The following is a 13082-nucleotide window of genomic DNA, read 5'->3' as shown; positions in this document are numbered from 1 at the left end:
CTGCCTGTACCAGTTTTGGTCCAGAGACATTAGCTCTTTAACATCATAGGGCTCGAGGTTGAAGTAGCCTCACTAGCCAGTGGGAGAGCTCAAGGATTCTGGTGAAGTAACTCCAGAACTGACCCTTAGAGGTCCTGGGAAGATACGAAGGCTTTGAATAAGCCTAGGACAGGAAATCCCGGGGCCAGAAAAACTGCTCTGTTTATACTGTTTAAGAACTCTAAAGTGCCCCAAAAGAGCCTGGAGGGTTTTTAGAAAACTCCGCTGCCCCCACCTTTAATGTGAAGTGATAAAGAAAGCTTGTTGTGGCGTAAATCCTGCTGGGTCCAGCCGTGCGTGACAGGAACCCAACCCAGTCAGGGCAAGGAAACCCCCTAGGAGACCAGAGCTTTATATAGCCTTCTTTAAAAGCAGTGAGCTCGAGATGGGAATGCAGATCACAACCCTCCTAATGCAAGCTGGGCAGGAGGCAGCTATAAACAAGTCAATTATAGATTGATTCCCCTTGATCTGTGAAATATCACCCAATATATTACAGCAGCTCTGTCTAAGGCAATGGGCCAGGCAAATAGTAAATTACCTCAAAAACATGCTAAGGATAATACCTTGAAATACTTAGCATTGGCTCTGGACTGGTTTAACAATGTGGTCTGATTCATCTGTTCAGCCAGTGTAGCACCAAGACAGTAGAGGAAAAATAAGTCATGCTGAAAAATTGGTGCAACTGGCCTCACACATGACAAAACATGAACGGACCGTTTCAAAAATACTAGCAAAAACTCCTTTCCAGTTCCAACACAGTGCACAGTAGTGTGCATCAGCATAATCATTTTAAAAAAAGTGTTCTACCCAGGAAATCACCTTCTCTGATATTCACGAGTAGAGCAGGCTAGTGCCATTTCTTCTTCTCTTTACATCTGGAAGGAAGACAGTAGCTTTTCTTGCTTCTCTTCAAATAGTTTTGTTTCTCGATTACACTGAAAACCTCTTGTCAGCTGCTCAGTTCAGGGGCAGCTCCAATTCCTGCTTTGGTCTGTTTAATCCTTTTTTTGATTCCTCTGTGAATTGGCCTGGCCCTGATTTGATACCGAAGGGAACGTGAGCCCTTGGAGCATCTGGGAGAGCCTGAAGGTGACAGTGCACATTTTTCTAGATAGAGAGCGACTGTTAGTCAACACCATGGAGCCATTTGGTTTTCTGAGTGCACACTCACCTTCCTGGCTGTTGGGTCTCTGCTTACTGAGATCCCACATTTTGGAAAGAGGATACTGAGCCATAATCACCAAATTAATTTCTCACTGCAACAAGAAGCAAACAGTCAATGGCCAAGAGGCCAATGCTGGATGCTTCTGACCCCCTGCACGCACAGTTACACACATGCACACCAGATGAACTGACCTTCCCTGAAACCCAGTGACAGCTGGGACAAGCGCTCGGGGGCAAGGCAAAGGTTTTCTGCAGCAGGCAGATAGGAGTCATCTCACCTGCTGAAGTTTCTTCCCAGCATCGAGTCACACAAGCCCCGAGACAGGAAGGGCTGGGTCCCCATCAATTCCAGGCGCTGTAAGTCAACACTAAAAAAACGGCAGGTGGAATTTATACTGGTACCTCATTTTTAACTCCTCTGAACTGTCCTGATCTTCTTGACATCAAAGCGATGTGTTTTCTAACAGGAGTTCCCTAAACCTTGTTCCAGGAACGCAAAGAGCTGCCGGGGATGCAGGAGCCTGAAGACGACCCTTGCTGTTTTCCAGTACACACATACACAGCAAGGCTCTCCAGCTACTCTGTGCTTGATGTGAAGCTGTGATGTTTGCGAGGGACTGAAGCATGAACTGCCCCGCTAATGCTAGCAGGTGCGAGTAACAAAAGAGGAGGAAAAGGCTGATAATCAGAAGAAAAAGAAAACGGCAAAGAGATAAACCTTCCTGAGCAGGCAATGGGGGAAAGTATTAATGGTTAACTCTGTCATTGTGGGGTAGAAGGAAAAATGCAGTTCTAAAGGGAAAGAGAAGTTTACTTAGCAAAGCAAATTTGTCATTCATTGTGCCAGGTTATTGTTGTTATTATTTGCTCTTCACTCTTTGGAAGATAGAGAGAAAACATGCAAGTGACCCTCAACAACAGGCATAACCCCCTCCCCGCAACCTCCCTGCTTGCGTCCTTGCACACACAAAAAAAGAGGATGCAAAACACAGCCCTTTGAAATCCAGGAGGATAATTGATTCTCTGACGTTCAGAAGCCCACAGGACTCCTGAGGGAGCACAGGTATAAAAAGAGGAGATGCACCTCGCTGGCAGCTAGAGGACAGTTGGGGGGAGACCTGACAGCGTCCTCCTCGGCACACTTCCCGGGAGCCTGCCCGGGTACAGAGTGGAGGGGACGGATCCAGCAGAATTCACGGAAGCAGCAGTGGAGAAAAAGAAGTTGTATTCGCAACAGGGGAAGGAAACACCTGAGCAGCAGCTGATCTGGGAAGAGCTTATTTCCTAACGGAACGGTAAGTGTGAGCCTCTGCATGTGGGTTTAACAAGACAATGTCCATCTGGAAATTGGGAACAATTAAATTACACTGAAATGCAATCAAAGCTGGCATCAGTAATAATTAGTTGTGCCAGATACAATACCCTTTTTTTGCACCAAGTAATAGAATGAAGCAATAACTGAACTACAGAGTAAATCAATAGAATGATACTATGGATGAGCCTTGTAAAAACACGTTAGACATACTAGATGAAGCACAGATTACCTCTTTTGCAATACTGATATGAGTTCCTTTTACCCTGGAAAACGAATGCTGTTTTGCTCGGCCATCAATAAAATTGCGTTTGAGCCAAACCAAAGTGCGAGGAGAAACACAACGGTGTGTTCTGGATAACGCGAAGCCAGCTACAAGAAGGCAGAGTAAGCCGCTTGAAAGGATCTCTGCTTTTCTAATGTGATATTTCACAATATAAAAGTCTGAACTTTATTAAACTGAATGTACAATAGAGGCTTCATTGCATGCATATAGTGGTATTTCTAAGACTGATCAGATAACTCAGTTTCTTACTGTTTCTGAAACCTTATCTAATCTCCCAACATCATTTTCACAAATACTGCTGTGTTAACATTGCGCAGGATGGAATGAAGCTATTGTGCTTTATCTGTTGGAATGGCATTAAAAGCTTTTCATCTTAAGGGGAATTTATTTATCAATTATTTTTTCACATGCTGCCAGAATGGAAAATAAGAAGGAGAACCTAACCTCAGGAGAATTTAAAAGGTGAAAAAATTTTGCAGAGCTGTCAAGCTGCCTGCATGCAGGGTGACAAATTCTTCGGCTTCTCTTCTGAAGTAGCAGACACCTCTGGGAAGGGGAGTAGGACTTTCATTTCAGGCACCTTCCCAAGGGAAAAAGGGAGACAGAAATATCCCAAAAGAGGAGAAACAGACTGTAGAGAAGGGAGAGAAGACAAAGCAAAACAGGGAAAGAAGGGCAAAACCAGAAATGAAAAAAAATCATCAAAAAGAAACTAATAGCAGCGAAAACCAAACAAACATTCTCAAAGGGATGGAAACAGAATCTGCAGGAAAACCTAGTGCTGAAAGAGAGAAACCAGACACAGAAAGTGGTGATCAGGGCTATATCCTAGGAAGAAATGAGGGAAGCAGACAACATTGGGCTAGGCTTTCTTTTAATTTACATTCATTTCATTTCACTTCTCAGCTCTCCTAGCAGCTTTCCTGGTACTGAATAAATCTGCCGGCTGGCACTTTCCACAGAAGCTGGTGCCACAGTCTCCTGCTACCCTCTCACAGACTCTTTAGATCATATGCTCTATCTAGAACAAGATCCGATTTGGGACTTGTCCGGAGATATTCTGGGGATGGCGGCACAAGAGGCACATGCTTTTTCTGAGTTCAACAGAAAATGTCAAAAAAAAAAAAGGCAGGAAATTTGCCCTAAACCCAGGAGCCCTGTAAGCCTCTCCCGAAGTCAGTCTTTTATTTTTTCTGGGCATTGCACAGCTTTCTGTGTGACAAAAGTGATTTTGAAAAACAGCAGGTTTCGGAGGGAGTGGATGCCACCCTTGCATTTGCAAGAAGTCAGCTCTCTTCTGAGTTAGGACCAACTGCTTTGCTGTAAGGGAACAGATGGGGAAGCTGCTGCTGGCTCCCCCGGCCTGTGGGCTGGGAGTGCGAGCAGCTGGAAACAAGGAGCCAGGCTGAGAAAGAGCTTGTGATAAGAAACCCCATTTCTGAATGCACCATCTTGCCCACTGTCTGTCCATGAACTTATGACACTGCTGGTAATTCTGTTATTAACTTCCATGGTGTCAGATCAGCTCCACTTGCATGAGGTCCACGCCAGTCCTGGATCAGACCTCCCCCCACTTTTCTGACCCACATTCAGGAAGGTGGCCAGATATGTCCGAGTAGTAAATCAGAGGTCACTGTTGATGTTCTCCATCAGAACCATCAGTCCATAGTTTTAGGATGTCAGGCAAGGCGGCCCAGTCAGTTGTTACACACTTACCTGTGCCATAGCCACGTGGATGGACATCCCCAGGAGAGCTGAGGGCAGGAGACGTCCCAAGGACCAGGTGCAGATGGGAAACAGTGATGGTCCCACCACAGGCAGTGCTGGGCTGGGGGGGAGAAGGTGCCTTCAGCAGCCCCTGGTAACTGCTCTCTTCCAGCATCCAGGCGCTGTCACACTGCTGTTGAACAGCCCTTGCGGCTGGTCCTGGGGCTCGCCCCAGCCTGAGAGCTCTCCTTGAACCGCATCAGAGGGGCAGGTCACCCCGCGGGGTGAAGCCCTGCTGGTCCGCAGACCTCAGCCCTGACCCAAGGGAGACACCCGGCTCCTGCGGTCAGCTGTGGAGAAGTGGTGGCACACACAGCTGTTGCCTCCAGAAACTGCACTCCCTGGGGAAGTCCCTGCCATGTTCAGACACTGCCGCACTGGGAAGCACGCGTGAAGCACCACAATCACAGACAGAGGCACGTTTCCAGTCCATTCGTGCTAATGAGAAGCAGGAACGAAGGCGGCATTTAGCCTCCCCTCCCAGCTCTATGTGCAGGGTGGCTGGCTCCAACTGCATGATGGCTGCTGACTCCGGTTGCTCTGCATTTCAGGTGACTCCAAAGGGTGGAAGATGCTGGATAAGGCCACCCTGCTCCTGTTCCTGCATTTAGTCGCATGCTCCATCTCCTCTCCTCTCTACCCAGCTCTCAGGTAAGCTGACAAAGGCTTTGCCCACACCATAACGCTTGCCTCATCTCTCAGGCCTAGGCATTTAATAACAAGACTCAAAGTACAGGAGCATTTCCCAGTCATTTACCACTGATGACACTTCAGTGCTGATGGACAACACACTCCCCATGCCCCGTCTGTTCATTCAGCCCTGGCCTGAGCCCCCTGCTATTAGGGGCATATGCCCCGCTCCCCTGGCTCAGTTTCCAGCACAGCAGCTGGAGGTCATGCCACACAATCTTTCCTCACAGACACCGTTTCGGGCCTCAGCGAGGACAGGCTTCCCTGTCCCTCCACCTGGGAGGAAGAGGAAGATGCCCTTGCTGCTGTTGCCCTCGCTGCAACAGTCTTGTGATGCTGCAGGACTTGGTGGTTCCCGCTGGCTGGTCCTACGACACCCTGCAGCACGGGTCGTGGTCCCTCATTGACACCCTGAGCATGGGCAGAGCCCCGGGGTGGTTTCACACATCTGAGGGCTGACACAACAGTTTGTACCTCTGCAAAGCAGGCGCGAACACACAGCCTGGGATCTTCTTTTACGTTTAAGTGAAGTGAAGCCAGCACTGGGCACATGGCCTGCTCTAGGTTTAGGAAAATTGGGGAGGTATCTGGGTTAGCAAAAAGCAGCCAGCTCTGCTTCTCAGGGCTCTCCTCAGCTCTTCACCCCTTCCTCCTCTGCTTCCACACACAGCAGCCTGGCTGCAGTCCTCAGCCCTGCTGCAAAATAAGCACCTGCCAAATTGAAAGACAGATGAATTGTATATGCACTAGTAGACTTCTTTCTTTTCCCTGGCTTCCTTTTTGGGAACACTGCTAGCCTAAGGGTGCTTGCCAAAGAAGGCAGGCAGCTGGCATGGAATATTTCAGTCCAAACAGTTGGTTTTGCAGTTGAATGCTGGGTCTAATAAAGGGAAATTTGGCAATCTCCAGAGCAGCCAGCACTACCAGCTCCATCACTGATTAAAAAATTGTGCCTCCAGGCCAGCTGCACTGAAATCACAACTGCAGATATTTCAGCGCATGAACTTGAGAGCTATTAATATTTCAAGTGTTTCCTTGCTGACTGTTGACAATTAGTATTACTCCCTACTGTCACAAATTGATGGATGCACAAAATCGAGCATTGGGTTCTGTAAACTGGATTTACAACGTCCCATAGAAAATGCTTTACCTTTGTGACGAAGCCGTGGCATAGGGACACTAGAATCAGTTGAGTTTTGCTTGGGAACGCTGGGAGCTCAGCGAAGGGGAAACACACTTGAGACAGCTATGCTAAATATCTTTTCACTGCTGAAATAGCATCAAGGCAGTTTCTAGCTGGGAAGAACGACAGACAAAACTTTGTTACCGATGAGCTGAAGATGGCAAGATGAGAGAGAAAAAGCAGGAGAACAGGGAGTGCATTTCAAGAAGTCCGACCACGCTGATGTTTGAGCCCGCTTAGTGGCGTGCATTGGTTTTTCTTACAGGTACAATCCCGGGCCTGTTGCTGGCAAGGCCATGAACTTCCAGCTACAGGACAACGGCCCACTGCAGAGCCGTAACCCCTTGGCGGAGGAACAGGACGAGGAGGGTTTGCTAACAGACCCTGCCAAGAAAAGGTTTGTACCTTAGCTCTCAACCATCCTTGCTGTAGTGGGGCTATTTCTGTCTGAAGCCGAGAGGATTCATCCTTGTACCGGTGGGGACCATGCAGCAGCTTATGCTTCACCTGCATGAGGGTTTTCTGGAGCCTGAGTACAAGCACAGGTTGGAGCTGCCAGAGGCTCCTTTCACTCCTGTCCCAGAGAGCCTTCCCAGCCCTGCGGGTCTCCTCCTTCCCACTGGTTCTCTGACTTCACCTTTACTTTTCAGGCACTTCTCATCAGTTTTTTTTTTTAGCGCAGATACTGAGGAACAGGAGGTAGTATTTTGTTTTGCCTGCTGCCTCCCTGTTGGGACTGAACTCCCCCCAAACCTTTTACCCTCCAACACTAGAGCAGTCCAATTCCAAAGCATTTATTTTATGGTTACCCGCCCCTGATCTCAATGTGACCTCTGGTTTATTTTGACATCTGAAACATCCATTTCTTACCCAGAAGGTTCATTGCTAGTTCAGTGAGCACACCTTGTGCTTGTCTTTCACCTTCAGGATACAACGTCATGCTGATGCCATATTCACTGACAACTACCGGAAATTCCTGGGGCAGATTTCCGCACGGAAATTCTTACAGACCATTATTGGCAAGCGGCTTGGGTAAGCCACATCGTCTTGCTATCCTAGGGCTAATGTTTTGCTTATTACATTGGGCAGTTTCTTTTGTGCATGTAGGAAGATAAGGAACTGCTATCCTCTGCAATAAAAGCACTCTCTCCTGCTGTTCCCCACACCTAAGGGCATCCTACACCCCCATTTCTAGGATTCTCCTAATCACAACTATTATTAAGCAGCATAATTAATCCTTCCCTCCCAGGCTATCAGTGTCAGGTCAGCTGAGATCTCTACCTTGCTAGCAACATGCAATAATCTTTGTGGACAATAGTTGCAATGATTGTTCACTGGTAGAAACAGTTATTCCTGGCCCCAGTCTGGACACAGAAAACAGCCTCCCCACTACCACTCCTGTAGCTTTGCCTAGACAGATCAGTTACTGCCACTAAATAAGCCCAACCAGTCAGATGCAAGTCAGCTCTGATCTCTCTCCTAACACAGGAGCAAATACAGCTGACCAATTTCTTACTGAAATGACACAGAATGGCCCCAGGCTGAAGCCCAGCTGGTTTCCTTGCCCTGCTGCTCTGCCTGAGCCACTATTGAGTGAGGGACTGAAAAGCCCTGCAAACAGCACCAAGCTCCTCAGAAAGCATTGCTGACACTGGTTCCTGTCTTTGCATAACAGAAGCAGTGAGAGCAGCCCAGGGGAAGGGGTGCATGAGTTTCTGACAAGGCGCCAGTCTGACAGCATCTTGATGGACAGCCGCTACCACCAACAGATGGTATTAAGGGATTTCCTGGGAGCAATTTTGCAGAATCAAAGGTAGGTGGGAACTGTTTCATTATCTGCTCACAGCAGGAATAAGACAAGGCTCTTACTGCTGTCTCATTTCCAGAAGTGCAGCTGCTGGTTTAAATGTTATCCTTCAGGTACACTCCAGGAAAAACCAAAGCTCCTATCTGACCACATAACGCATCCTTTCCCTTACACAGGCAAGCAGGGTGCAGATAAAGAACAGCCTGCCCTGAGCCAGCCCACGCCACACGAAGTACCATGTCACTGTTTTGTCTCCTCATTGCATAGAGTTCAGTAAAATAGAAGTGGAAAGAGAATTTTTCTCTCAAGCCCAAATTATGCCATGACTGTCCAACTCTCTTCTCTTTCACAGGCCTCAGGACATCAACAGCAGTCACTTAGAAGGCTTTCCCAGCACCCTGGCTAAGCTCATGTAAATATTTTTCCCCCTTTCATCTCTCTATGCACTGGTGAGTATCGTTCCCTGCCTGTTCAATTCTCTGCCACACACTGCTTCTGAGGTGCACTGAACAAGCAGTTTGAAGGCTCTGCCGCAGCAAAGCTAAGTCCCATTGCTGTCAATGAGAGAAGGGAAAAAGCTCTGCCTTACTCTGAAGGGAGACCATGAGCATTGTGAAGTCCCAGGCAATGGTTTCCCCAGGAAGCCTTCCTGGTCTGCCTACTCTGGCCTGAGCCCTTGCACACACACTGATCTCATGGCAGGTCTATCAGCAAATCCAGAACTCAAATGCCCTTTTAGACAGCTGGGAACCAGGCAATCCATAGCTGCTTGCAGCAACTGAGAGCGGCCTTTTAAAGCTATCTGAGATAGCGTGCTTGAATGTCTAAGCAAGAATAAAGACAGACAAATATCCCTCCCAGGGCATAGATCCTGCCTCTAGATCCCTGGGGTATCTCAGGTTTCCCCTCTCATTGTATCAAATAGAAGATGTGAGGGAGACTATTTTCAGGAGTGAGGGGTGGAGAAAACTAGTCACCTGGAACTTGAAATATGCTCTAATTCTTGCCAGCCCTGGGAGACAGCCAGCAGACAGCCTACCAGTCCATTCCTGGTAATGTCTTTATTCATACAAATGCTAGCTTTCCTATATGGACCAACTTCATTTTACTCCTCCGTCTCATAGAAATTAATCCTGTCCGTCCCTAGTCAGCACAATTTAAAAGGGTGTGAAGAGCCCCATGAGTGCATTTAAAAGGAGGGAGAAGGACACTTACATTTGTACCAGAAGAACTTTACATAAATCATGGCTGTGGATTCAGCTGGGAAAGCATGGCATTTCAGCATCTCTCTTACTTACCCCTTCTGCCAAGCTTGAGTTGTTTGCATGCACTGGTTCTTCCCACAAATAAGGTCAGCCGGGAGAAGCCTCTAAAGAGTGAAAAAACTTCTGTGTGCTCACAAATAACTCTTGCAATTCTCTGTTCTCCTCCTGCTTCTGTCCAGAACAGCTCAGAGCTCATGGACATAACTGTACAGTAAACCATTCACAGCAATGAAGACACGTTCCTGGATGTGACCAGCTGGAAACTGATGCACGCACACCTCAGAGTCTGCTTGATAAGGAATGCAATTATGATGCCCAGCTTAATTTATTTCAGTCTTTACTATTTAATTCACTCTCTAAATACTGGTCTGTGTATTGAATGAGGAAAAATACCTCAGTGGTTTAACCTAAGGCTGCTTTGTATGAGGCTAGACAACCAGTACACTTCTAATCCTGCAGAGATATTGTCTGCTAATTAAGTCTTTCAAATCATGATGCATAACAAGAAATCTGCAAAGTTATCATTCTGTTTGAGGGCCTGATTAATAAATACGTGGCCACCAAGAGGCACCTTTAGGCAACTTAGTAAATTGATTATAGCCTCCTCTAAGTAGAGGCTGAAGGCACAACACAGTTTGGATCAGGGTGAGGTAAGACAGGAATCCACATATCTACCATCTGTTACAAACACCACTATGGGCTGTTATTTAGCTCCTTGATACAGAGCCCTTGCATCAAATCTGAGCTCTAGAAAGGTTTACAGAGTTTAGCCTTGAGTTGTTTAAACGGAAGCTACAACTTTGTTCTGCAAGAGTTAAAGGAGGTACCTGTGCATCACACTGAGCTGTCACTATGCTTTAACTCAATGTGCTGTCAAGTGGCCCTGAACTCTACCATGGTTAAGATGACAGCTGTAAATGTTTTCACTACCCCCTATAAGAGGAAATATTTTATTACCCCAATGCTCTCACACATCCACTTCCTTCCCTGTCACCCCAATTCTCCTATTGTTCATGTAATAATTGTATCTTCAGAGATGTAAATAACATCAGGATGGGGTTTGCTTTCCCATCATTAGCAGTAAATAAAAGTTGTTTTAAATAAACCTGTCCAACAGCAGGTCAAGATGGCTCTTTGTCTATTGAGATGTTAATTTCTTGATCCTGTGCCCAGAATGGAAGATGTTGCTCAAAGACAGCAGGCAAGTGCACAGAGAATGAGTAAGAGCTGTGCTAATGAAGGCTCCAGGTCCAAGGTGGGGTCCAGTGCCAACAGCTCAAGACCAGGCTGGAAACACACACAAAGACCTCCGAAAGCTTTCCTCCCATGCATCTGAACGATGCTGTGACAGTCTGCTGTAGACATCATCCCATTTTTCTTCAGGTGACCATGTTCTAGGACAACAGGCTCCAGCATATGTGGGAGTAAACTGACGCTTGCACCAAATCCCTACAGATTACATTCTCCCTATTCAGGTTTTACAATTCTAGCATTAGGATAGTATTACTAATCGCCTCAGCAGGATGAGAAGCAACTAGGGTATGCTGAGGGAAATCAGTGAAACTATGACAGCAGGAAACGTACTAATGGGAAATGTGTTACTCTCACACAGGCAGAAAACTGTCACGCTGAGATGTAACAAGACATCCTTCTGCCGCACAGTACAGCTGGACAGAGAACCCACAAAAGGAAAAACAACTTGACTTCGTCTTGAGGAGGCCTGGTTCAAAATGTTTTTGAAAAGCTGTTCTGTAACAATGATCACAACACACTTTAAAAATTCATTAGGACTTCATTCCAAGAAAGGGAATTACATAAAATGAAGCAGCTTGTTAAGAAGCAAGTAGAAGCAGTGGCAAAAGAATAAAACTTTTGCAAGCAGCATAGAAACTGTATTGGAGACTCTGAATAAAATCAAAAGATCTATCAAAAAAACTCAGAAAGACCTATACCTGTATGAATAAACAGATGGCTGAGCACAGCTATTCAGAATAAAGGGGAACCCTTTGAAAATTTGGTTTGCGTCTAAACAAGGAAACACATGCTCAAACTCTGGCAGATTGAATGTAAAAACAAATAAAGCAGAACAGAAAATGTCTGAGGAATAAGAAGCCAAAGGAATAAAAATATCCTTTGCTGACACATAGCAGGGAAGGTAGAAAATCAATAGCAACATGCAGAGCTTAGAGAAGATATGTCATAGTAGAACTACATGATTTTTTTTTCTTGCGCATCTGTATTCTCCTTGGGGAACATACCAGAGCTCTTCTACAGGGGAAGTACTGGAGGCTCTCTCCCAGTTTGAGGTATCAGTAAAAAACTCCCCCCAAAACTATAAAACAAAGGGGACAAGTGAGCAGTTACAAAATACCAGGCTCAAAAGGAATGCGCCAGGGTGAAAAGGAACTCCAGGATGAAACAATACAAACAGTAGCTTAACTATTTCTTGCTTAAAAATGCTTTAGTCCCAGAGGACTTGAAGGCAGCATGAGTTCAAATTTTTAAAAGGCCTGCAGAGGAGGTCAAAGGACTAGTTCAATAAACCTGTATGCCATCCAATGTAATGTTCACAGTGAGCAAACTGGTAGAAACTATTATAAAGAACAGAAACAGTGAGCTAAGTTTAAGTAAGTGCAGTAGGGAAGAGTCAACACAGCTTTTAAAAAGGGAAGTCGCATCTTACATATATGGAGTCCTATGAAGAAATCAGCTAAACACCCTCTATTCGCATGCTTGCTGGTTGATATCATCTTGGATTTCCAAAAGACATTTGATAAGGTTCCCTTGCCAAAAGGCATTTAAAAAAACTAAGCTGACATGAGACAAGAGGGAGCCAACACATTTGGGGGGTGGAGCAGGGGCTAGGAGTAACTTAAGTTTTTAGCATGGAAGTAAGCATCAGGAGAATTCCCTAGAAATCTGTGCTATCCCCCAAATGATTCACACCCTCCCCCTCCTTCCCAGGTCATTCATTTACTACTGATACTAAATTATTCAGAGTCATAAAGAGGAGGGTGAGCGAGAAGTGTTGCAGGTGCCGTTAGCCTTCAAGATGCTAGCCAGTGACATTCAGTTACATGCAATATAAAATGGAAAAGGTAATCCCAAGTCAGGCTCCAGTTTGACTACTACTAATCAGAAGGAGATTTTAGGGTTTGCCCTTTAGGTTTGTTATTATTAATACAGCCTTCAACAAAGCCAAAGTCTAGACTATTTAACAGTCTTGAAGGTGCACACAGACAATGACCTGTTAAAAAGGGACAGGAAATCAAACTTCTTTTTGAAATAAGGTCACTTACAGAGGCAGGAAAGAAACTGAGCCCACTAGAAGGACCCACCAAACCTGCCTGGGGAGCCAGGGGCAGACACAGCCAGGCACACCAGCACCAGAGCTGGCTCCCTGCAAGGGCCAGGCCCCACTGACTCTTCCAGTTTGAGCCTCGAAGGCCCACAGCAACTCAGCATGGTCCTGCCTTGCGCTATCCTGAAGGCAAAGAAAACAGCAATTACTGGAGAAAAACAGATGCCAGCAATGCACAAAAGATGGGCAGGAGTGGGAAGTCCTC

General features: G+C 46.2%; 1 protein-coding gene across 1 annotated transcript; it reads left to right on the top strand.

Annotated features, from left to right (window-relative positions):
• The first annotated feature begins 2426 nt into the window (after window positions 1-2426).
• Window positions 2427-8667, top strand: GHRH (growth hormone releasing hormone). The gene is made up of 6 exons (XM_013946959.2): window positions 2427-2501; window positions 5123-5222; window positions 6710-6841; window positions 7372-7476; window positions 8120-8257; window positions 8604-8667. Exons 2-6 carry the CDS (start codon window positions 5143-5145, stop codon window positions 8665-8667), a joined length of 519 nt encoding a protein of 172 aa, XP_013802413.1. The 5' UTR covers window positions 2427-2501; window positions 5123-5142.
• The last annotated feature ends 4415 nt before the right edge of the window (window positions 8668-13082 follow it).

Source organism: Apteryx mantelli, chromosome 18 (genome assembly GCF_036417845.1).
Source record: "Apteryx mantelli isolate bAptMan1 chromosome 18, bAptMan1.hap1, whole genome shotgun sequence".
Classification (NCBI taxonomy): Eukaryota; Metazoa; Chordata; class Aves; order Apterygiformes; family Apterygidae; genus Apteryx; species Apteryx mantelli.
The sequence above is the reverse complement of the archived record's forward strand: the minus strand, read 5'-3'. Positions and strand labels throughout refer to the sequence as shown.

Bases quoted from the DNA above. Each gene is read 5' to 3' on its own strand.
- GHRH (XM_013946959.2), top strand. From the start codon at position 5,143: ATGCTGGATAAGGCCACCCTGCTCCTGTTCCTGCATTTAGTCGCATGC. The intron at 6,842-7,371 runs GTTTGTACCTTA...TTTCACCTTCAG, and splicing joins ACAGACCCTGCCAAGAAAAG to GATACAACGTCATGCTGATG. The intron at 7,477-8,119 runs GTAAGCCACATC...TTTGCATAACAG, and splicing joins ATTATTGGCAAGCGGCTTGG to AAGCAGTGAGAGCAGCCCAG.